This window comes from Microcaecilia unicolor, chromosome 3 (genome assembly GCF_901765095.1).
Source record: "Microcaecilia unicolor chromosome 3, aMicUni1.1, whole genome shotgun sequence".
Classification (NCBI taxonomy): domain Eukaryota; kingdom Metazoa; phylum Chordata; class Amphibia; order Gymnophiona; family Siphonopidae; genus Microcaecilia; species Microcaecilia unicolor.
This window is the reverse complement of record NC_044033.1, coordinates 457,420,895-457,447,068: the sequence shown is the minus strand read 5'-3', so window position 1 is coordinate 457,447,068 and position 26,174 is coordinate 457,420,895. Positions and strand designations below refer to the sequence as shown.

The window sequence follows — 26,174 nt, the reverse complement described above, 5'->3', positions numbered from 1 at the left end:
AAAATGCCAAGTAATAGTTAGAATCTCAAATTTCAGACACTTTAATACAGTTTCCTTAGTATAGGCAGCAGATGAATCCAGTAACTGGTGGGTTGTATCCATCTACCAGCAGGTGGAGATAGAGATTACTAAACTGTAATGAGTGATACTGGATGACTAGCCCCTCCATCAGCTAGTATATCTCTATCTTCATCAGGTGGTGGACGGCTTCTCACCAGCTTCTGGAACCTTCGTCTCTGGAGCTAGTTTTAGCCAGTTTCAGTCTGGGGGTGACTGGCTATTGGAGCAATCCTTGGCGGCATACCTGTTTCTCTGGGTCCCTGCTTCACCCCGTGCCCCCTTACCTTCCAATGCTTCATCTGGCTGATTATTGGGATGCACAGTGCAGCTTGCTGGGACTTTCTGTGGGGTCCGTTTCTTTGAGCCTATGGTGCCTGTTTGGCAGTGGACCGGTGTCTGGGAGGCACCGCATCTGTCTGGGACATCTTCTCTGCAGTGAGTGCTTCTGTCTTCGTTTTCCCCTGTCCCTCTAGGTTGCAGCGGGGTTATGGCGGAGGTGGCGGTTAGGAGGTGTTCCTGCTGTGGGAAAAGGAAATCCCCAGTGGGAATTTGTGTTGTGGGCTGTTCTTCAGCGGTGACGTGAGAGTGCAAGCACCATTTTGTCTTCTGCCTCAGACGCGGCTCCCACCGAACAGCTGATGGTGGTTTCAGAGCCCTTGCGCAGATCAGGGGATTTTGCTGTTGGTGCTGCAGAGGTTCCTGTCTCATCACTAGCAGCTGCTCAAGGGACCTCCTCAGGGACTGGGGGCGCTGGGTATGGCTTTTCTCCAGAATTTGTTCTCCTCCTGCATCAGGACTATATGTTAAAAAGGTCCTTTCCTCAGTCTTAGCTCCAGGCCTTTACTTTAACCTCAGGGGGTCCTGCTGAGGATTTGGGATCTGTTTCTCCTGAGGACCCAGCTCAGAAGAGGAGGAAAGTCACATCTCTCTCGGAGGTGAAACTGTTGGGTCCCACTACTCCTTCACCTTCTCTTGCCACGCCTTCTGGGGATTCCTTCCATCCCTCTCAGGTGGATGAATTGGAGGAGGGCAAGTTGTGGCAGAAGGAGCCTGATGATCCTATTGCCATCCGTGTGTTTCATAAGGATGAACTGCCGTCCCTTATCTCTTAACGCTCTAGAAGCTTTAAACACTGCTGACTCTGAAGCGCAGGCTGCTGCTTAGGTCAATCTTAAGACGGCCAGAACGAGAAAACCTTCCAAGGCGTTTCTGGTCCATGAGACCATCCAGGAGCTTATCTCAGCCCAGTGGTCAGATCCTGAGGGGTACCGCAAGGTGTCTAAGGTGATAGCCCACCTTTATCTGGTAGTCTCGGACCAGGAGAACAAGTATGTCCTCCCAACGGTGGATGCCTTCATGATGGAAATCACCAAAAAGACTACACTCCTAAAAGAAGGGGGTGTGTTACTCAAGGATATGTAGGACAGATGCCTGGAGGCTTCCCTCAAATGTACTTTGAGGTTTCCGCGTTGGCTCTCCAGACCTCGATTTGTAGCTCTTATGTGGCCAGGGTGTGTCTCAGTTGGCTTCAGCAGGCTCTGGAGCAGGACTCTGACGTGGGTCCACTGCTGGGGTCTGTTGTACCCCACATAGAATTGGGATAAGCTAATCTAGCCAAAACCCTTTACGACCTGGTCTGGACTTCAACCAAACAGATGGCGCTGGCGGTTTCTTCTCACTGGTTGTTGTGGCTTCGCTATTGGGCGGCAGATTTGGCCTCCAAGCAATGGCTCACTTGGTTGCCTTTTCAGGGCAAGCTTCTCTTTGGATTTGGAGAAGATTGTGAAGGATTTGGGAGACTCCAAGGGTCAACGTCTTCTGGAGGACAAGCCCAGAGCTGCACCACGGACCGAGCCTGCATAGCCTCGTCTCAGAGAGGCTTATCGTTATAGCCCAGGTTGTACTGCAACTACTTTTCATCGCCCCCACTTTCAGCAGCATCCTTCTTTTAGATGGGATAAATGGCCCACAGCTAACTTCAAGTGTCCAGGAGTTGCAGGCCGCTCTTGCCATGATGGGGGTGCCAGTCCACTCTTCGGGTTCTCAAGATACGGGACCATATGACTCTCTTCTATGAAGAGTGGCTAAGATCACCTCAGACCAGTGGGTCCTGGTTATTATCAGCGACCAGTCAGAGATGCATTTCTGGAGTCCCTCTGTGCTACCGCATCAAGAGGGCGGCGGTTAAGGCCACTCTCCATCCCCTTTTGGAGCTGGAGCAGTGGTGCCTTTCCCACCTCACGAGGCACATGCGGGGCGGTATTCCATTTATTTCGTGGTGCCTCAAAAAGGGGGCTCCTTTCGTCCTATCCTTGATCTTCGCAAGGTGAACCAGTTCTTAAGAGTCTGGCACTTTTGTATGGAGATGCTACATTCATACGGGATACTTTCCTGCTTATAATCGAATGAGAAAAATGCCCAAGTTCCGACCTAAATCGGGAGATGGACGTTTATCTCACAAAAACGAATAACGCGGTATAATCGAAAGCCGAACTTGGACGTTTTCAACTGCACTCCATCGCGGAAGCGTACAAAGTTGCCGGGGGCGTGTTGGAGGCGTGGTGAAGGCGGGACTGGGGCATGGTTATCACCCGAACAGAGATGGGCGCCTTTCGCCGATAATGGAAAAAAAGTATGCATTTGTAGCTAGAATTTAGGGCACTTTTCCTGGACCCTGTTTTTTCATGAATAAGGCCCCAAAAAGTGCCCTAAATGACCAGATTACCACCAGAGGGAATCGGGGATGACCTCCCCTGACTCCCCCAGTGGTCACTAACCCCCTCCCACCACAAAAAAATGATGTTTCACAACTTTTTATTTTCACCATCAAATGTCATACCCACCTCCCTGGCAGCAGTATGCAGGACCCTGGAGCAGTTGTTAGGGGGTGCAGTGGACTTCAGGCAGGTGGACCCAGGCCCATCCCCCCCCTACCTGTTACAATTGTGCTACTTAATGCTTATTAGTCGTCCAACCCCCCAAACCCACTGTACCCACATGTAGGTGCTCCCCTTCACCCCTTAGGGCTATAGTAATGGTGTAGACTTGTGGGCGGTGGGTTTTGAGGGGGATTTGGGGGGCTCAACACACAAGGGAAGGGTGCTATGCACCTGGGAGCTCTTTTACCTTTTTGTTTTTGTAAAAGTGCCCCCTAGGGTGCCCGGTTGGTGTCCTGGCATGTGAGGGGGACCAGTGCACTACGAATCCTGGCCCCTCCCACGAACAAATGCCTTGGATTTATTCGTTTTTGAGCTGGGCGCTTTCATTTTCCATTATCTCTGAAAAACAAAAACTCCCAGCTCACAAGTTGTCGAATAAAACATGGACGTCTATTTTTTGTGAAAATACGGTTCGGTCCGCCCCTTCACGGACCCGTTCTCGGAGATAAACGCCCATGGAGATAGACGTTTTCGTTCGATTATGCCCCTCTTTGTGACTGCATTACATCTCAAGAAGGCTTATCTCCATATTCCTATTTTGGGGTGCTATTTCCTGTTTTGGGCGCTGCCCTTTGGCCTGTCCACTGCTCCACGTACCTTCTCCAAGGTTATGGTAGTCATGGCAGCGTTCCTTCAGAAGGAAGGTACCAGAGTCCATCCCTACCAGGATGACTGGTTAATTCGAGCGGACTCAGTACAAGAGAGTTGCAGGGCCACCGGCCGGGTCATGGCGCTGCTGCCGTCTATGGGCTGGGTATTGAACCTTCCCAAAAGCCACTTAGTCCCTTGTTAGCCTTCATGTCAGAACCTTAATTGTCCTGCCCTGTGTGCACGTGCACCCTCAAGAAAGGGGATTCCTTGGTATCAGGGTACATACAGGTGTCAGAGTGCTAGTGGTAGGAGAATTCAGTCATGGAAAAAAAAAAGCACTGAATGGGCAGTGCAAGCCCTGCTGCATGAGGTACATAGGAAGGTGAAAATGACTAGAAGGAGGCATCACTATCATAGGAAATATAGCTCAGAACCCAGTTCTTAGACCCCAACCAACAATGCCTCACCATGTTCCATTTTAATAAGGCTGCCATCTATCACCTGTACAAGGGGTAAGAATCCCTCCTACACTCAGCAAAAAATGCAAGGGCCAACCAGTGCCAATTCACCTAAAGATAATCACTCCCTTGCCTTTTTTGACATTGGAAGCTTCCAGTCCATATTGGCTGTGGACTGTTAGCCTTTGACAGGGAGTCATATCACAATGCATCACCCAGTTTGCCTCAGTGTTTCTCACTTATAGCTCACAATAGATTGCCTGCAGTAGCACAGTGCAGCAGATTCAGCAAACCATGACACAATTCTATAACACAAACCATTAAAAAAAAAGGGTTGTGTCCTTCCTGGGACTACAGGTCAGAATGCAGAATGTGTCCAGTGTTAGCCAGAGACTCAAAAAAGAAAGGAAAAGTTTTCTTTTGTTTAGACCAGCAGTCCTTCAGATGAGTGCACTATTCTTTTTTGAAATATTCATGTAATTGTATAATTAAGTGGACGTCAATTAAGTATATCTTTTTTTAAACCTTCTCAACTCTGTTTTTGAGTAGCAAGAGGATGGACTCTAGTTCACCAGAGTACCTGCAAATGATCTTCAATTGTAGTTATTGGTGTTGGAAATTAATATGTTTTAGTTTCCTTAGTTTTGATTCTTTTTCCTGAGAGATGTATTTCTATGTTTCTGGAGTCAAGCAGGAAATAAAAATATTTTTTTAAAAACTAACAAGACAGATGAATCCTATACAGTGACAGCTAGATTATGTGCTAGCTAAGGGAAACTACCATTGCAGGTGGACCTCCCTCCTAAGCCGCCAAAATTCCAACACTTGCTTAGGTTCAAGAAATAAATCACCACCATTAAATGCTATGCAACATACAACAAGAAATTTTAGCAAGTAAGATGACCCCATCACCAAGACCCTTGGGTAGAATCCCATAAAAGTCCATACAGTGCCTTGGAGTTGCCGAAGAAAGACCAGGAAAAAATACCAACATTAAAACCCAAAAATATCTCTGAAGTAATTATGTAACACTAAATTTCTGTCCAGTTCCAGGCAAAGGTTACTAACAACCAATATTTCCACCTTGGCCTGGATATTCCCAGACATCTCCAGAAATACCTTCACAGTTTAATATAGGGACAAGTCCAGCATCTTGATGGCTTCCCGAATGACATCATAGTTGACTACCAATTGTTTCTGTAATTATTATTATTATTATTAACATTTGTATAGCGCTACCAGACGCATACAGCGCTGAACACCTGACAGAGACAGTCCTTGCTCAATAGAGCTTACAATCTAAAATAATACAGACAGACAAGACAATTAAGGGTGAGGGAAGTACTGGGCGAGAAGGAACAAGGGGGGAGGCAAATGAGTAGTGGCTAGGAGCCAAAAGCAGCAGTGAAAAGGTGGGTTTTTCAGCATAGATTTGAAAACAGGTAGAGATGGAGCTAGACGTACAGGCTCAGGAAGGGTGGTGACATGCTGAAACAACTCAGCAAACACCAGAAGCTGTTGCAGTGTCAAATCTTGATCCAGGATAACTTCTCCCCTGGCCAACTTGGGGGGGTGGGGGGGGGGGGGAAGGGGCATCCCACACACTGGCTTCCCACTTGATGAGGCCAACTTCTCATGCCCTTTTGCAGACAGTGCAGAAGCTAACAAACTGCTTCCTGACCTCAGTGGAACCAGTTTGTCATCTGGGCTCAGACACCTGCTCTGCACTAAGGCACAACTCATTAAATGTCAGGCCCTCTGAAGGTACTGTAGCGGATCCATAGGTTGTGATGCCAGCTACTTCGGAAATGGTCTGAATTAGCTAAAGAACAGAACCTTGCACCCACAGGTAGGTACATATCTATCCTTTTTCTTCTCCACTGTAATCAACCCAAATGGAGAGAAAACAGCTCAAAACAGATGCCAACACAGGAGCTGACTCAGAACACTTCAACCTCAAATACCATCTTGACTCTCATAGGTTTGAGACACTCCATCTGGTTTCTCTTCAGGCCTCTGCGATGTAGGTGGCCCTACAGCATAGCCCTCAGGCACTGAAACACATAAGGCCCTCCACAACTAGAAGGTGGTGTCCCTTCAGAGAGGCATATTGCAGAAATTTAAGGATAGCAAGATAGAAGGCAGTTCTCACCTGCAAGGGAAATGTTACCAATGCAAAGGTGGAGCTATTAGTGAGGTGTTCAAAAATGCCACGCCAGTGTATATGCACATACACGGAGCAGGAGGAGTAGATAAGGATCTGTTATTGCATTAATGCAATATTTCACAGCAACCAGGACGCCAAGGATCTTATGTGCAAGTGGTGCAAGTGTGATGCAAAGGCAGATCTCATCAGGGCTGCAAGGACAACCTAGTGGAGATCAACAGGAGGGTGTTGCAGATGGTGCCTGGTGATGCAATGCATGGTGTGGAAGCCTATGGTGTGGGTCTGGGCATCTGTGAGTAGCTTTTAGCTTCTTTATAATATGAAGAGGAAGGAGTTCTTTCCTCAGTGACCACATGCCTGTCAGGAACAGAGCAGCACATATAAAGTAGGGGCAAATATGTGGATTAACCTAGGTTATATTGCCAGGCATAGAGCTACCTACAACTACTGCCTTTCACACTCTTGTTTACTTACCTTTTCAGGTGATAAAGGTGCACAATGTCCAAGGCCACCATGATCAAGGTGTTGCTCCACTATAATAGTTGTTGGGTAGGTATACAGTGTGAAGCTGGCCAGGGGGTAGTTCTTCTACTCTCATGATTATGTCAGAGAAGGCTGTAGTCATTTATTTTATTTTTACTTATTTATTAGGATCTATTTACTGCTTTTTTGAAGGAATTTATTCAAGGCAGAGTACAGCAAGAATAAGTGAAACATAAGCAATAGCCAATTACAGCATTAAAATATTCAAATAACAGTACAAGTATGGCATAGTATACATTACAATGTCAACACAATACACAATAAAACATTTTAATAGACAACAGAGGGTGTAAGGAAAGATAGAACATATACAGGATAGAATAACAGGAGTAAGAAAATAAGGGACTAATTTAAAGGAAGTTGCAAATGAGGTCAGAAAGGTGCTTAGCTAGGGTCATGTAGGTGTGGATATATATATGTCCTGATTTAGACAGCCATTTCCTTTATCAAGGTTCATTCTTAGTGTTTTGCCCTTTTTCACATTGTTATGGCACACTACTTTCTGTGTCCCAGTACTCTTCCATCAGCACACAAACTACCAGAGCCATCAATGATGTTAGTTGCTGCACCTCTGAAAGTCTCATAAATCTTACTCAAGTGGGATTGATGTATAGGTTTCCATGACTGGCGAGCGTATAGTGATCAACACACAATGTTACCTGTATCTCTTCCAGTTCACAGCCAGATAATGACTGTGCGACACTGTGCAGCTTGCAATTGTGCAGGGCAGATTTCAATTGACCTGCCATCATAATATCTCCACTCTCTGGTGTGGACATGCATGTGGTCCCCTGATGAGCTGGGCAGGGGCCTCCAACCAGACTAAGAGCTGAACTGCCATGCTATGTCAGACCTGTTTTATCTAATTACTATTTCTTGTATTTGGAAATTGTATCAGGAGATATTTGTGGCTACGTAGATAAAGTAGCTCAATGGGCTTAGTGATAGACAAGCTGACCATTTTTTTATACTAATTATCCAAATGTGTTTCCTTACCTGAAGATGATCAATCTGAGTCCGATCCTGAAGAGGGTCCAAGCATCCTGGTTGTGAAGCAGCACAACATTGTTGCCTCCAGGTATGATGAGGGCACAGCTGAGACTGCAGTAGGTCCTATTCCAGAAGAGTTGGCTACATCGGAGGCAGTATGTGCTGATGTCTCTGGGCCTGATGTGAAGGCTAACTGGTGGTGGATGCTTGGGTATTCCAAGCATCCACCACCCTCTCCGTGAAAAAATACTTCCTGACATCTCAAAAAAGATGTCAGGAAGTATTTTTTCACGGAGAGGGTGGTGGATGCTTGGAATGCCCTCCCGCGGGAGGTGGTGGAGATGAAAACAGTAACGGAATTCAAACATGCGTGGGATATGCATAAAGGAATCCTGTGCAGCAGGAATGGATCCTCAGAAGCTTAGCTGAAATTGGGTGGCGGAGCAGGTGGGGGGAAAAGGGGTTGGTGGTTGGGAGGCTAGGATAGGGGAGGGCAGACTTATACGGTCTGTACCAGAGCCGGTGATGGGAGACGGGACTGGTGGTTGGGAGGCGGGAAATACTGCTGGGCAGACTTATACGGTCTGTGCTCTGAAAAAGACAGGTACAAATTCAAGATATGAGTTTATCTTGGGCAGACTAGATGGACCATGTAGGTCTTTTTCTGCCGTCATCTACTATGTTACTATATGGTGGTACAGCCTCTGCCCCTTCCATCAGTGTATAATGATGACACAGCAGTGGATGGGGACACTGGACAAGATGGGTAAGAACAAAGGCAGGCTGGCAGGAGGGTGCAGCATTTGATGTAGTGTGCAGAACGGATACTGCAGCAGAACAGCCTCATCCTGGAGCAACATGACTACAAGCTGCAGCTTATGCAGTGGATGACAGAGCTGCAGGAACAGAGAGCAGAGGACAGCTATGACATTAATTTCATAAGCCAAGACATGTCAGGACTGCAGCATGGAATCTATGTCATGACAGCTGCTGTCAACAAAACCCATCCAAGCAGGTGAGCTTGCTAGCTACCAGCATTGCCTCCTCCACTACAGCCATGGATTGCCAGCCTAAAAAGAGAGACACTAGCCATCGGAGCATAGGACATGGGTGCGTCTTCAGCCTCAGCCTGCATCATACTCCTAGGTTACCAAATGTGCCCGTGAGTTCAAGTGGTGGTATGCAGTAATAGTGCGTACTTGTGATTTCACCTCTTATTTAGGATGTGGGCACATGAGGACAAAAACGTCATACCTTACACCAGGGTCCGCCTAATCTGTCTGCTCAGTGTGTTGCAGTGGCTAAGAAAGCAAACTGAATTTATTTATTTGGATTTTGCTCACACCTTTTTCAGTGAGTTACATTCAGGTACACTGGATATTTCTCTGTCCCAGGAGGGCTCACAATATAAGTTTGTACCTGAGTCAATGGAGGGTTAAGTGACTTGCCCAAGATCACAAGGAGCAGCAGTGGGATTTGAACTGGCCACCTCTGGATGTCAAGACCGGTGCTCTAACCACTAGGCCACTCTTCCACTTCCTATTAGGAAAGGAATGGAAAACAAAAATGAGGACGTTATAATGCCTTTGTATTGCTCCATGGTGCAACTGCACCTTGAATATTGTGTGCAATTCTGGTCACTGCATCTCAAAAAATATATAGTGGAATTAGAAAAGGTACAGAGAAGGGCGATGAAAATGAAGGGGATCGAACGACTTCCCTATAAAGAAAGGCTACAGCGGCTAGGGCTCTTCAGCTTGGAGAAAAGACGGATGAGGGGAGATATGATAGAGGTCTATAAAATAATGGGTGAAGTGGAATGGGTAGGCATGAATCGTTTGTTTACTCTTTCCAAAAATACTAGGACTAGGGGGCAAGCAATGAAGCTACAATATAGTAAACTTAAAACAAATCAGAGAAAATAGTTCTTCAATCAACGAGTAATTAAACTCTGGAATTCGTTGTAAAAAAAATGAGATAAAGGAGTTAGCTTAGCGGGGTTTAAAAAAGGTTTGATAACTTCCTAAAAGAAAAGTCCATAAGCCATTATTAACATGGACTAGGGGAAAATCCACTGCTTCTTTCTAGGATAAGCAGCATAAAATGTATTGTACTGTTTTGGGATCTTACCAGATACTTGTAACCTGGATTGGCCACTCCTGGAAAGAGGATGCTGGGCTTGAAGAACCTTTGGTCTGTCTGAGTATGGCAATATTTATGTTCTTATGCTCATAAAAATTCCTTTACCGAGGATACCATCATGGCTAAGAATGTAATGAACATGTTACAGTGTGCTCCTTTCAACTGTTGTTTCATTTATTGAGCCCTTTTTTCTGAGAAGTTCTGAGAGAAGAGAACATCTCTGTGGGTAAGTGACTGTTAGTCTGGTTGTGAGCCCTTGGACCCCGGCCGAGGCCTAGTATAGGGGTTAGGCCAATGCCAAGGGTGGGCTGAGCAGGCACTACACACTACCCCAGCTACCAAGCCCTGTACACACACACAGCAACCAACTTGCACCTCCAGAAAAGGGAAGATAGGGCAATCAGGTGGGCCTCACGGCCTATCAGGAACTGATTCACTCAGAATTCAAGCATGCAGGCCTCACGGCCTAACTGGAACCGACTCAGACTTAGGGAGGGGAGAAAGAGACTAAACGAGGGGTCCCCCATGGGGACCGGAGCACCAGCAACACCCTCGGTGCTGGCAATCAAGGAGAAAGAGAAGCATACACAGAAACACGTCAAGCCGTAGCCCACCACACACAAAGAAGGTGAGGGACTGTACTATAAGATACTGTAGGCAGAGACCCTCAGCAGACAGGGAAGGGAAAAGTCCGCAAAACGGAGTGCGGAGCCTAACACACACACCCAGCACAGAAAGGGACAGTGCTCTGTAATACAGGAGGGAGTACAGCAAAGAAAGGACTGAAACAGTCACAAAGGGAAGACTGCAGTAAACAGTCAACTGCCACAAGCAGAGAAGCTCTGCAGACAAAGGGTTAAACCAAGCTCAGCACACACACAGCAATCAGAGGCAGGAACACTCCAGACAACGGGTTACAATGAAAGAGCAAACAAACAACCCCCCCCCCCCCCCCCACGGAGAGAAACAAAAGTGTCCCGAGTCTGCTACAAGGGCAGGACCTGCCAAGCAGAAAACAAACACGGCACAAAGGGAACTCCAAAGGAAGGGGAAGCAAAACAAACAGAGTGGAACAGAACGAGGTAGGAACTCACCACACAGCACCACAGCCAAACAGAGAAACCAAGATGCAGTGAGAGAGGTAATTAGACGCACGCAGGCAGCAGCCAGCAGACAGAGACAGAGCAACAGAAACTGCAAGCAAGGAAAGGAGTAATAACTCCACGCAAGCACAGAGCTAATAGCTCAGACAAAGCAAAGGTAAGGCTTCAGAAGAATTGAAGTAATGCCAAAGCAGGGGTTGTAGGGAAAGGTGAGCTTAAGTACATCAGACTGACATCAGCTGAGCCCCTGACGGACCAATCAGGAGCAGTTCCAAGCATTTCCCTGTCTGACTAGCAGAATTCTAACAGTGACACTATTTTATTCTGAGCTTCGTAATTTAAAGATTAGAGTTTAAAAGAGGAATTGTAGGATATTGATAAACACAGAATTTTAAAATTAAACAAAAAAAAAAGCAAGCAAACTTTATTAGCTACTCTTCATGCACTTTTCCCCATAATTTTAAAACTTGAAGTTTCTGCCACAGCTTAAAGATTAGGGTTTAAAAGAGGAATTGCAGGATACTGACAAACATGGTTAGAATTTTAAAATAATAAAAAAGCAAGCAAACTTTATTAGCTAGTCTCCATATTCTTTTCCCCACAGTTTTAAAACTTGGAAGTTTCTGCTACAGCATTAACAGATAGTCTCTAAAAGGCACAGAAGGGCCCAGTTCAGTCCTCATTCCCAACCACCGCTAGCTCAACTCTTCATTTATAGTCAATTATTCTAATTAAGACAAGAGGGGAATTTTCAATTTTTATTAGGTTTAATTACATTTAATTCGTTTCTAAGAAGCAAACCCTAAATAAATTACAAATTACACCAGTCATAGGGCTCATTAGATTCAAATAATATCCATAGTACCTTAAGAAGTTTTAATTAAACAACTCTATAATAATAAGATGCAGACAGTGGTCCAGCAGCGAGAGGGGTGCTATCCAGTCTTATGCATTTTGTCACACTGCATGATTATCTGCCATTTGGTTTGTCACACTGCATGATTATCTGCCATTTGGTGAGATATCATATGTGTGTGCTTGATGCAAAGAGCTTCTAGCTCTCAGAGAACAAGTCCGTTCTCTTGAGGCTAGAGTAGCAGATTTGGAGGAGCTGAGGAAGACACAGAGGTACATAGAGGAGGCCTACAGGGACGTTGTAGAGAAGTCGCACCTCCAATCTGGCAGCCCCTGTGCTGCCTTGGAGAAGGGAAGCCTTCTTAAAGGAGAGCATCATCCTGGTGCAGCTGGAAGTAATCTTGTAGACAGGACCAGTACACCAGGGAACGCAATAACTTCTCAAACCACGGATGTGTCTCCAGGATCTACTGCCTAGGTGGGAAGGGTTAGGACAGTTGTTGTAGTCGGTGATTCGATTATTAGGCATGTAGACAGCTTGGTGGCTGGTGGACATGAGGATCACCTGGTCACTTGCCTGACTAGTGCGAAGGTGGCAGACCTCACTTGTCACCTAGATAGGATTTTAGAAAGTGCTGTGGAGGAGTTGGCTGTCTTTGTACATGTGGGTACCAATGACATAGGAAAATGTGGTAGAGAGGTTCTGGAAGCCAAATTTAGGCTCTAAGGTAGAAAGCTCAAATCCAGAAACTCTAGGGTAGCATTTTCTGAAGTGCTACCTGTTCCACGCACAGGACCCAGAAATAGGCAGAGCTCTGGAGTCTCAATGTGTGGATGAGACAATAGTGCAGGGAGGAGGGTTTTAGATTTGCTAGGAACTGGGCAACATTCCGGGGAAGGGGAAGCCTATTCCGAAAGGATGGGCCCCACTTTAACCAGGATGGGGAAAATCCACTGCTTATTTCTGGGATAAGCAGCATAAAATGTATTGAGCTTTTTTGGGATCTTGCCAGGTATTTGTGACCTAGATTGGCCACTGTTGGAAACAGGATGCTGGGCTTGATGGACCTTTGGTCTGTCCCAGTGTGGCAATACTTATGTACTTATGAATCCCTAATGGCTCTGAATATCCAATTAGGAAATATAAAATAAACATGCAAATTTAATAGAATATAACAGTACAAGAAATATATTTTATGAATAAGGTAAGTATCCTGAGTAGTATCAGTATGTATCACTTAAGTCCCATACAAAAGAAAACACTACTAACAGGCAAGGAAAACAACTTTTCAAAATTATTGTGGTGATAACCCAATGGAAATTCTCTCTCTCTGGACTCAGCCAAGGAGTTTGTTCAATATTGGGGGTGCTCAAGCAACCACAGCACCCACAGAGCTGACTCCTCTGCTAACAGGGTATATAAAAAAAATCATAATTGCTTTACGTCTAACTAAACAAATATTGCTAAAACAATGGGTGTTGCCACTTGCTGTGCAATGTATAGAACTAGCTCCCATTATTCAGCATACTAAGACATTTTTTCTTGATAAAAGATATATGTTATTGCATGCTGCACAGTAAATAATTTGCTGTCATCTAAAATAAAAATTTGAAGTGTGTTAATGATGTTTAGAGTCCTTTACATAGAAACCACATCCATGTCCCTAGAGCTTCCTTAAGAACTCTTTTTGAGAGTTTATGTCAAACCTATGGTCTGAAACAGCTAACTAGACAATTCAAAAGATTACGAGAAACTCGTATTTAAACATATTCCCCGATATTCAATGTCAAATATATGGCTAACTCCAGTGATATTCAGTGCTGCAATCCAGATAACTATCTTGACAACATAAAAGAGCAATATTTCTGGTCTTAAGTTGTTTAGATAGTTACCAGGATAGAAGTGCTGAGTACTGCCACTATCTAGATAGCCTCTGGGCAGTCTAACGATTTTCAGTGGCATTATCTGGGTGGCCCTAGTCAGTGACATTTATCTGGGTAGCAGAAGCTACCTGTTAAGTGCTTCTGAATAACAGGCCAATTAAACCTAGTTATCATATACATTACAGACCTGTTCAAACTGAGAACGCAGAATTTACAGTGTAGATTTGTTATGTTTCAAATGTTATTGTATTGTTTTATGATTTTATTGTGTGTATTTTTTTTGTTACCCACCTAGAATGACAGTGTGGGCAAGACATTTTTCAGCAATAATGGAACAAAACAAAAACATCCAGGACTAAAACAAAGATGTTTTGAGCTAGACCTGTTTTTATAAAGAATAAGGCACAAAAAGGTACCCTAAATAACCAGATGACCACTGAAGGGAATCAGGGGTGACCTCCCTTATTCCCCCAGTGGTCACTAACCCCCCTCCCCCCCAAATGTGATGAAAAACATTACTTGCCAACCTCTATGCCAACTTCAGATGTTATACTCAGGTCCATTAGAATAGCATGCAGGTCTCTGGAGTAGTCTAGTAGTGGTGCAGTGAACTGCAGATAGATGGACCCAGGCTCCTACCTCCCCCTACCTGTTACACTTGTGGTGGAAACTGTGAGCTCTCTAAAACTCACCAGAAACTCACTGTACCCACATACAGGTTCCCCCTTCACCCATAAGATCTATGGTAGTGGTGTACACAGTTGGGGGTGGTGGGTTTTGGGGGGGCTCAGCAGACAAAGTAAGGGAGCAATGGTGAGATGTGTACCTGGGAGCTTTTTATGAAGTCCACTGCAGTGCCCCCTAGGGTGCCCTATTGCTGTCTTGGGATGTCAGGAGGACCAGTCTACTAAAAATGCTGGCTCCTCCTACATCCCAATGGCTTCATTTTGTGCGTTTTGCACTTGGACATTTGTTTTTTGTTTTGTTTTTCGAAAATGGACCAAAAAAAAGTCCAAATCACAAAACAGTATTTTTGAAAAAAAAAAGATAGACATTTTCTTTTTCGAAAATGATCTTCTTTCCTATTTAGATTTTGGAAGTTTTTTGCAAAACCTCCAAAGTCAGACTTAGACGTCATATCGAAAATGCCTCTCAATGTCACTTAGGCCTTTTTCCTGGATGGTAATTCCTAATGTGGAACCTAGCATAGTGTAGCTATAATTTGGTTTAAGATTCCCCAGTGTGCATCACTTTGCATCTATCCATATTATATCTCATCTATCATTTGGATGCTCAGTCTCCTAATGCCCCCCTACAATTTCTCATATTCTACATATGATTTAACAACTTTGAATAGTTTTGTGTTATCTGCAAATTAGATCACATCACACATAGTTCCCATAGTCAGATAATTTATAATTTCCTCAGTTATGTTATGTTATGAAGGACTTGTTTCTCCTTTAGATTGTAAGCTCTCTTGAGCAGGGACTGTCCTTCCCCATGTTTAAACTTGTACAGCGCTGCGTAACCCTGGCAGCGCTATAGAAATGCTAAGTAGTAGTAGTAGTAGTAGTCATCAATTTTCTCATTTGAGATTCGAGGCGTTACATAAAGCAGACTAAGTACTGATACAAAACATCAAGAATTACAAAAAAGAAAAAAAATTAAAATTAATTACATCAAATTTATAAATCACTATACAAATAAGTTTTCAAAGCTTTACGAAACGAACAGTAATTTTTCACTAAGTGTAACTCAACAGGAAAATTATTCCATAAAGAGATAGCTAAGAAAAAAAAAGGAGTGAGAAAACAAAGATTTAAATCTCAAACTTTTGGTTGGAAGAAAATACAAAAGAAGACAATTACAGCCCCTAGATGTCATTTTAGCATTTAACATTCTTACCCACTGGTGAGCATTTTTTGGATAGGTACCAGGAATTTCTCATAAGTAGCATTGTCAAAGGCTTTCTGAAAATCTAGATATATTACATGAACTGCCTCCCTTTTGTTCAAATGTTTATTTGTACCTTCAAAAATATATAGCAGACTGGTGAAGCAAAACTTGTGTGTGTGTTCTGTATTTTGTTCTTTATAATAGTTTTTACCATTTTGCCTGGACTGGTGTCAGGCTTATTGGTCTGCAGTTTTTCAGATCACCCCTGGAACCTTCTTTAAAAATTGATGTTACGTTTAATAGTTTAAAAGCATTTGATATACCACTCTGTCAACCAAGTCAGTGTAGTTTACATATTCATAAAACAATAAGAAAATGCCAAATAAAATGGAAAAGAAAGAAAGAAAGAAAGAAAGAAAGAAAGAAAGAAAGAAAGAAAGAAAGAAAGAAAGAAAGAAAGAAAGAAAGAAAAAGGGTCTGCAAACCTTTCACAAGAAAGTCAAAGAACAAAAACAAAGGTGGAAGAAAAAGCAGTTCCAAAGGCAAAGGCAAAATAGAAGTAAGACATTCAAAAACGTTTTTAGCCAAAAGACAAGCCATAATATAGTAAAATTGCCTCTACTATATTGTGGACTGTTTTTTGGCTAATAACCTTTTTAGAAGCTCTTACGTCTATTTTGCCTGTGCCTTTTGGAACTGCTTTTTCTTCCACCATTGTTTTAGTTCAAGATAAGAAACACATGGATATCACCAAACAATTAAAAGAAAGAACATCCATCAGTTCCTTCGGTAAACCTTCTGCAAGTCACCAACCTTCTGCAAGCCACACTCCAATCTTCAGGTACAGTATACTATTTTAATGACATGTAACTTCAATTTCATTTTTGAGTTTGTTCGGTAATCTGGGGTGTAAATTTGCTGCTTTTTAGCTTGTCAATTCAGCCTATTACATCTTCCAGGTTCACAAATTTGTTTCAGTTCCTCCAAATTGTTGTCTATAAATACCATTTCGTGTATGGGTAGCTCCTTTACATTCCGCATGCAAATCCTATAGATTGGCTGGATAGAGTAAAGGCAATGTGTGTTTGAATTCTCTGCCACTATAAGTATGCTTAGACCCCAGAGGAAAAAGGAAGTTAACTGCCATTGCAGGAATGATCCCCTTCTGACTCAAAAGTAGCAATGGACCATATAGTTCCGATTTGGAAAGAGATATTTACTAAGGCCCATTATCAAAAGGGAGACCTGGGTCATTCTGACACTTAAGTTGCAAAGAAAAAAAAAATAAGGAAGGGTGGAAAAAATCCCTTCTCTTTCAAAAAAAGACTCAATTAAAGATACCCCAGGGAAAACATTTTTAATACAGTATAATATTACTTAAAAACTGAACTGGTATATATCAAATGTTGTCAGATGATATATCAAGCACCATGTCAATAGGGCATAAGACAGTTACATTACATCAAGTACAAGTAAAAGTACAGTAATACCAATCACTAAGCCACAGCCCTCAGAGGGAGTCATGGGAAAAGTCATTTGGCAGCAATAACCATTCTTCAAAGTTATCAAGAAATATTTTTGTTGCAGACAGAATTGTTAAGTCTTTAAATGTCATACAACACAAATGATTAATTTTCTTGACGGTTACAGGTCTTCCTTAAAATATAAATGTACTATGGCTTTCAAACACCAAATTCATTAGGTGGAACTCTACTGTACCTTTAGCATTAGCAAAGTTAATGAAAATACAATATATGCTTTCTTGAATCAAGAAAAACTCTAACATTGTACTAAGAAATCTAGTTATGACAAAAAAAGTTTTGCAATATTTTATTTATGTTTGCAGTATGCTAAAAAGTGCAACCTAGCAAGAAAAAGCGGAATATACAAAAGTCAATAGCTTAGAATAAAACAGAAACAAAGAATGAAAGGACCTGTCCTGTCCACAAAACTCCTTGCATTCTTCAGTTCACAAAGAAAAAGGAACAACAAAGACAACATTCAAAGTCATTTATACCATGTTGAACTTCCACTGAAGTATCAGGATAAAGAACCTAAAGAGTCTTATTAGCAGCAAAATAAAAAAGCAAAACTTAAGGATTCAAGAAGGGATCCAGCTATTGGCTTAGAATTCAGAAATTCAGTTAAGTAGAACACCAAATCATTGGATACAAAAGCATAAGAGAAACAGAAAGCAGTCAGTCAGATGAGATAAAGATGGAGATATGAATCCTACATATATAGATCAACTCTCTCACAAACCTACGCTCGTCCCAAACACTTCATTATAGAAATGAGTTTTCAAAGCCTTCTTGAATGTTGCATGTGAAGGTTCCAATTGATTAACTAGTGGTAGGAGATGCCTGCCATGAGTGGGAAAGCACAGGGTACAAATGTAACAAAAAAAATAGGATAGGTGCTACGAAGAAAAATGGCAGAATGTTGTATATTGACGAGCCGAGCCACAGATGGTGGTGGTATAAATAATAGCAATGTACTGGAGGCGTGAAAAAGACAAGATTAATAAGGAGTGATGCCAGATAAGGAGGGCTGCAAGTATAAAATTGCTCTGTGGGCAAGGACAAGAAATGTAAACTGTAAGCCTCACATCAGTGGTAGGAAAAATAATGGAGTTGATACTGAAGGATAAGACGGGGGGGGGGGGGGGAGGAAGAGAGATGGGACCGAAAATGAAGGTGAAGGGGACACACTAGCAATGAAAGATCAATGTTCAGAGAAGCACGGAGAGCTTCAATCTTGGAGGTAAAAGAATGGGTTAGTTTATCAGCAGTTAGGGAGCTCGGAGCTTCAGAAAAGACAGAGACAATCATAAATAGTTTCTGCCAACGATTAACAGCCTTTGTAAACATATGCTGACAGTAGAGGCATCGAGCTTTCTTAAGTTTAACACTGTAGAATCATTGAACAACCCTACAGTGTTACAAGTGGATCAATGTCTTATTGTGTCTCTGTCTTTCAGTTTGCCAAGCCTGATCCTTCAAAAGTTGAATCTCATGATGATACAGGGTGATGTAATCCAAAAGTACTCTGCACCAGTTGCAGGGGAGTGAGTTGGCTCACAGAATTCCTAAGCGAAATAAAAGATAAGAGGAGCAAGTGTGGTAAGATTAAGGCATCCCAGACAACATGAGAGAGATGGCGGGGCGCTGTGAACATTGAACAGGTATGATAGAAAGAGTAAGTGAAACCAGATAATCATCAGACCATGAGAGAGGTGTAGCAGATGCAGCAGAGAGGATGTAACATGGGTTTGGATTACTAACAAGATCAAGGGTGTGACCCGTGGCATGAGTGAGAAAAGTATTGTGTTATACCAGATCCAAATAAGGCTGAGAAACTTAAGACCCAGTCCCCCTTCCAGCCCAAAGAATATTTTAAATTAGGTTTGCAGGCTTAACAGACACATCATCTGCTTTCTCTAAAGTGTGTATCAGATTTAGCAAATTAAATAATAATTCAGACCCCAAAGGCTGAGACCAGTCACTTTCTTCACATAATGGGAAATATATCCCCATCAAATACTGATATACATGTGACTGGACAGCTTTGGAAAATTAATAAATTGCAAAAGTCTTGTGTCAAACCACATTCTCTGGTTTCTCAGACTTTCTATGTTAATATGTGATCTCTCACATTTGAAAAGTTGGTTTCCCTAACCTTCATACCTGAAGCTTCGACCACTTCTAAATGTTGGATAATATTCATAAACTTGTTTTCAAGAAAATGAACAGCCATTAAATTTTGCAGTTAATTAGAAACTGTTTCTCCAACCCATTCTGACACAGAAACTGCATTTTTCCTACAAATTTTAAAAGCTGGTATTAATCTGTTAAAATTAGCTTTAACCCTATTTGCTGATAGATGGAAACAGCAGGCCTAGTATTTTATTAGACATATCTTCTGATATTATATTTCTTACATCCCAGCTCATTTTGTTGGCCAATGGTTTGATATAAAGGCGGAGTGCGGACGCACAAAACACAAAGTACTGGATTTCAGACGTACTGATTTTGATAAAATGGGGGATACCTGAAGGAGCTGTTGGCGTGGGAAGGCATAGGAGATGTGGAAAAACAGTGATCCAAGCTAAAGGCTGCTATAAATATGGCGACTGATCTTTATGTGAGGAAAGAAAACAAAAACAAGAGAAGCAGGAAGCCTATATGGTTCTCCAAACAAGTAGCTGAAAAAATAAGAGCAAAAGTGGCTTTGTTCAAGAAATACAAAAGAATGCAACAAGAGGATCACGGAAAAGATTATCGGAGTAAAAGAAGCAAAGAGGGAAATACGGCTAGCAAAAGCGCGAGCGGAAGAAAAAATGGCTAAAGCTGTAAAGAGGTGACAAGACCTTTTTCAGATATATTGGAGAAAGAAGAAAATATAGGAATGGAATTGTGAGACTGAAAGATAATGAGAATGGCTATGTTGAGAGTGATGAAGATAAAGCGAACGTGCTAAACAATTATTTCTCTTCGGTGTTCACTGAGGAAAATCCTGGAGAAGGACCGCGGTTGGCTGCCGAAATAACATCTGGGAATGGAGTGGATACTGCGCCGTTTACAGAAGAAAGAGTTTATAACAGCCAGAGAATCTGAAGGTGGACAAAGCTATGGGGCCAGATGGGATACATCCCAGGATACTGAGGGAGCTCAGAAATGTTCTGGCGGGACCTCTTAAAGATTTATTTAATAGATCTTTCAAGACGGGAGAGGTTCCGCGGGTTTGGAGACATGCTGATGTGGTCCCTCTTCACAAAAATGGAGACAGGGAAGAAGAGGGAAACTACAGACCGGTAAGTCTCACGTCGGTGGTAGGAAAAATAATGGAGTCACTGCTGAAAGAAAGGATAGTTAATTTTTTAGAAGCCAACGGGTTACAGGACCTGAGGCAACATGGCTTTACCAAAGGAAAATCCTGCCAAACGAATCTTATTGACTTCTCTGACTAAAGGACATGCGCTAGATGTAATCTACTTGGATTTCAGCAAAGCGTTTGATACAGTCCCCCACAGAAGAGAATAAGCTGAAAGGGTTGAAATTAGGGCCGAAAGTGGTGAACTGGATAGGAAACTGGTTGACCGACAGGTGGCAGAGGGTAGTGGGTAAATGGAATCTGCTCTGAGGAAAGGAAGGTGAGCAGTGGAGTTCCTCAGGGATTGGTGCTGGGGCCTATTCTGTTTAATATATTTGTGGGAGATACTGCTGAAGGGTTGGAAGGAAAGGAGAGCCTTCTTGCGGATGACACAAAAATAGCCAATAGAGTGGATACCCTGGAGGGAGTAGAAACGATAAGAAGGGATCTCCAACCCTTAGAAGAATGGTCGAGGGTCTGGCAGTTACATAGGTTTTTTAGGTATAATATTAAATATGGTATAGAGGTTTTTCATGTAGTATCTAAGTTAAAATTTAATGCCAAGAAGTGCAGAGTGATGCACTTGGGGTGCAGAAAACCGAAAGAGAGATATCAAATAGGAGGAGAGAGATTAGTTAGCTCAACTCAGGAGAGAGACCTTGGGGTGTTGGTGTCTGAGGATCTTAAGGTGAAGAAACAATGCGATAAGGCGACGGCCATGGCCAGAAAGATGCTAGGCTGCGTAGAGAGGGGCATAACCAGCAGAAGAAAGGAGGTGTTGATGCCCCTCTACAAGTCGTTGGTGAGGCCCCATTTGGAATATTGTGTTCAGTTTTGGAGGCCATATCTTGCTAAAGATGTAAAAAGACTGGAAACGGTGCAAAGAAAAGCTACAAAAATGGTATGGGATTTGCGTTGCAAACCATACAAGGAGAGACTTGCTGACCTGAACATGTATACCATGGAAGAAAGGAGAAACAGGGGTGACATGATGCAGACGTTCAAATATTTGAAAGGTATTAATCCGCAAACGAACCTTTTCCGGAGATGGGAAGGCAGTAGAACTAGAAGACATGAATTGAGGTTGAAAGGGGACAGACTCAGGAGTAATGTCAGGAAGTATTTCTTTCACGGAGAGGGTGGTGAACATGTGGAATGCCCTCCCGCGGGAGGTGATAGAAATGAAAACGGTAATGGAATTCAAACATGCGTGGGATAAACACAAAGGAATCCTGTTTTGAAGGAATGGATCCGCTGAATCTTAGCGGAGATTAGGTGGCGACGCCGGTAATTGGGAAACAAAACTAGCGCTGGGCAGACTTCTATGGTCTACGCCCTGATTGTGACTGAATAGATAGGGATGGGCTGGAGTGTAAATTTTAAGGGGCTTCGACGTTAGCTTCAGAACTTGGTACAAGAAGAGTGTTGGGCACACTTCTACGGTCTGTACCCTGAGAATGGCAAGGACAAATCAAACTCGGGTATACATATAAAGTATCAAATACCATGTAAAATGAGTTTATCTTGTTGGGCAGACTGGATGGACCGTAAAGGTCTTTATCTGCAGTCATTTACTATGTTACTATGTAATACAGATGACCACAATAACCCATCAACAGCCCTACTTTTGAGATGCACATAACTGACCCTGGACAAGGGAACTGAATCAGAACACCCTGCATGGCAGTGCAAACACAATCAAAATTATCACGCTCACCTGAAAGAAAAGATGACCAATTCTTTTTATTATAAAACCCAATGAATATGACAATTGATAACTTAAAGAAATAGCAACATGAAAACCTTACCGACGCCTTTGTTTTCACTTGAGCCAGCAGTTTGTCTCTCATGGCTTTCTCATTAAATTTGGCACTTCGCTTTACATATATTCCTCCATGCTTTCACATAAAAAAGACAAAGATATTTTATCTTCAAGAAATATTTGTTACATATTACATCAATAGTCAATAAGAAAAAACACATAAAGTTTTAATTAAATATATCGATAATGGATGTATTAGAATAAAAATTAATGGTCTTCTGCCTCCCTCAATTTTGCCCATAACCACTCTTCACAAAATATATTGAAACACTCAAATTCATATTGGTACTTCTGTAAAATGTAGCTGTGTACAATATTAATATCTCCCAAAAGGGCCAGTCTTTAAAAAGATGGTTAGACAGTGAATGGAACTTGAACAGCCTATTCTTTTGCTCCTAATGGCATAAAACATACTTTTAAATCTAATCAGAAGTGTTCATTGCTTCCTAAAATCAACATTGTCCAAAAAATATTTATACATTCTAGAAATGGCTTATAAAGCATAGTGGTTAGAGTGAATGGACAGACCGAACAGGCCATATGTGTAGGAGAACATCTCTACAAGGCGTATTTTCAAAGCATTTAGTCTTACAATGTTCAATAAGTTACTATGTAACTTCATAAGTCTAAGTGCTTTGAAAATAAGCCCCTATGTATAGTGTTTTGCATTCAAATCATAAGCATCTGAAATGTTAAAAGAAAGAAAAACACATCCCTTAGAATTAAACTTAACAATGAGCAAAGTTGCTTAGCTTTAACAATTGTTTGGATTTAGAGCACACCTTTTCAGTAGGAGCTCAAGGTGAGTGACATACTAAGTATGTTCCTGTCCCCAGGCTAACAATCTAAGGGGCCCTTTTACTGAAGTTTAGCATGCTAATGAACATTAGCATATGCTAAGTGTCACATGGTCCATAGGTATAAAATAGGATGTGCAACATCTAATGCATGCTAAGCTTTAGTAACTTAACCCTAAGTTTATACCTGAGGCAACGGAGGGTTAGGAGGGTTAAGTGACTTACCCAAGCAGCTCTCCATAGGCAGCAGAATTAATCATGCAAGTGGGTGACAGAACTAAGATGGAACAGAACACCCAGAGCTCAGAACTAATGTAAAGGTCTGAGCTGCATAGCCATGTCCAGTGGTCTCCTCAGTTCCATAGTTCAAGGACAAATGTAGCTCTTGAGGAGGTACGAGGCACTGTGTGACTGATCAATCCTGCTGTCTGTGGAGTACACTTGTCAGTAATAATGCTTTTTTTTTTTTTTTTAATCAACACCAAACAAAAAAGTACAAAGGTCCTTCAAGATAAGGAGGGCAGACTCAAGAAAAATATCAGGAAGTATTTCTTCATGGAGAGAGTGGTAGATGCTTGGAATGCCCTCCCGCGGGAGGTGGTGGAGATGAAAACAGTAACGGAATTCAAACATGCGTGGGATAAACATAAAGGAATCCTGTTCAGAAGGAATGGATCCTCAGGAGCTTAACCAAGATTGGATAGCAGAGCCGGTAGTGGGAGGCAGGGCTGGAGGTTGGGAGGCGGGAATAGTGCGGGGCAGACTTATACGGTCTGGTCTGTGCCAGAGCCAGTGGTGGGAGGCGGGACTGGAGGTTGGGAGACGGGGATAGTGCTGGGCAGACTTATACGGTCTGTGCCAGAGCCAGTGGTGGGAGGCGGGGATAGTGCTGAGCAGACTTATACGGTCTGTGCCAGAGCCGGTGGTTGGGAGGCGGGGATAGTGCTGGGCAGACTTATACGGTCTGTGTCCTGAAGAGCATAGGTACAAATCAAAGTAGGGTATACACAAAAAGTAGCACACATGAGTTGTCTTGTTGGGCAGACTGGATGGACCGTGCAGGTCTTTTTCTGCCGTCATCTACTATGTTACTATAAAGGCGTCAACTCAGAAGTTTATTGCTAAGACTTTTTGCCATTGCGGTAATGCACCACAAGCGTGTAGTCCATCGAGACCACCAAGAATTCTTATCTTCACAACGGTCTTTTTAAAGACCCTCTTTGTTTTGAGAATTGTCTTCATCAATAGCTCCCAAGGTATTTGACAACAAGACTCCTGATGCAGGCCTAACGGCTGAAACACAACGTTCTGTCGAGTACCTTAATAAAATTCTTTAATTATTATACATCTTCTCAGCCTTTGGAATCCTTGGTCATCCTCCCACTTTTTTTTTTTTTTTTATTTATAAATTTTCTTTTTACAATCATGCGTAAGCACAACTTGCAGAAAAACAAAGAAATATTTATAATCACAATATATATTGAGAAGTAAAAATTTATACAATCATAAGTCCACAATATGGTCCAAGATCAAGGAAAAATTATATACCCAAAGAACTAAACTTAAATTAAACAAGCAGAAGGATACTTCTATGAGCACAGCCGGTGCATAGCTATATTTAGGGTCTAATACACTATTCCTTACTAGAGATAAAATACAGAAGTTTCTCAGGTTCAAAGAAAATATACGTTTGAGAATTATAAACTACAATACATCTACAAGGATATCTAAGGAGAAAAGTCCCTCCCACAGTAAGCAACCTAGGTTTCAGCTGTAGGAAGGCCTTTCTCCTTTTCTGAGTATCTCTGGATAGATCGGGGAAAATTTGAACTTTCGAGCGCAAGAATTCTTCATTAATATGGCGAAAATATAATTTGAAGACGTTGTTACGATCCAACTCGAATGCAAATGTCACTAACATAGTGGTTCTTTCCATAATTAACTCAAGTGAATCTTGAAGAAATTCAGTTAAATTTAGTTGTGGAGAGGATCTCACTTCACGAATACCAGTAATATACTGTGTTCTAGTTAATGGTGGGATACTCTCATTTGGTATAAGCAATACTTCCTTCAGGTATCTCTTAAACATCTCCAAGGGTGAGACTAAAGGAGTCTTTGGAAAATTCAATATTCTTAAATTGTTTCTACGTAACTGGTTTTCTAAATACTCAATTTTTCTAAATTGAATAATTTTTTCTTTGGAGACTGACGAAGAAAAGTTTTTCAAAGTTTGTACCTCATTGTCCAGAGCTTCCAGTTTAGTGTCATATGCTTCTAGTTTGGTAGAAAAAGTTTCTTGAGTCGATTTAATCTCCGCCATCTCTTCCTGTGTAGATTTAGCCATCTGTTGCAGGGTCGCGTTCAGACCCTGAATAGCATCCCACAAATTTTCTAGGGTAACTACAGCCGGTCTTGATTTGATCTCCGACTTCTCCCGTGGGCTTCTCCTGCGCCAGCAGTCAAGGGGAGGACTTGTTGAGTCCTCCCCTGCTGCTCTGCTATCCCCACTGGAGAAGAGGTGGCTACGGGGCCTCCTACTGCCAACGTCAAGGGCAAACCAGCTTCGGGCGTCCTGCGGCGTTGTTCCTCCGGCGTCACCATTCTGCCCACAGGCCTCGGAGGGGCTGTATGTGAGGGAGGACTCAAAGAGTTTCCCTCAGAGCTACGTTCCGCCATTCCTGTCGGAGTCACCAAAGCGCTCATAGAAGCTCCCGGCGTGCGCACCACCATCGCATCCGAAGTCCCTTGGCGCATACTGGAAGAATCCACCCGGCTTGAGGAGGTAGGCACGGAGATCTTCCCCTTTCTTTTCCCCAATCCGGATTCCAGAAAGGTCCGATACGCCAACAAAACTATTGGCGTTCAGGAGCTGGTCGCAGGCACTTCTGCCTCAGACGCCATCTTGGACCCAGATATTTAATTTAATGTCCCTCCCACTTTTTTTCATTGTATTGCTAAGACCCAACATAGTCCATGTTTAGGGCGAGACGCCTGCGTCAGGGGTCTTGCAAATGTGAACAAGTTCAATTATAGCAACCCTTCAAAGGAGAATGCC

The 26,174-nt window shown here is 42.7% G+C and overlaps 1 protein-coding gene across 2 annotated transcripts in view; it reads right to left on the bottom strand.

Moving 5' to 3' along the window:
- Positions 1-26,174, bottom strand: part of AGPAT5 (1-acylglycerol-3-phosphate O-acyltransferase 5) — a 229,283-nt gene that overhangs the window by 93,846 nt on the left and 109,263 nt on the right. Inside the window, exon 4 of one of the 2 annotated variants that reach the window (XM_030198946.1) lies at positions 22,309-22,398. The exons of the other annotated variant lie outside the window; for it this stretch is intronic. Coding sequence (XP_030054806.1) covers positions 22,309-22,398 — 90 coding nt within the window. The remainder of the gene's footprint in view (positions 1-22,308; positions 22,399-26,174) is intronic. 2 annotated transcript variants of the gene reach the window in all.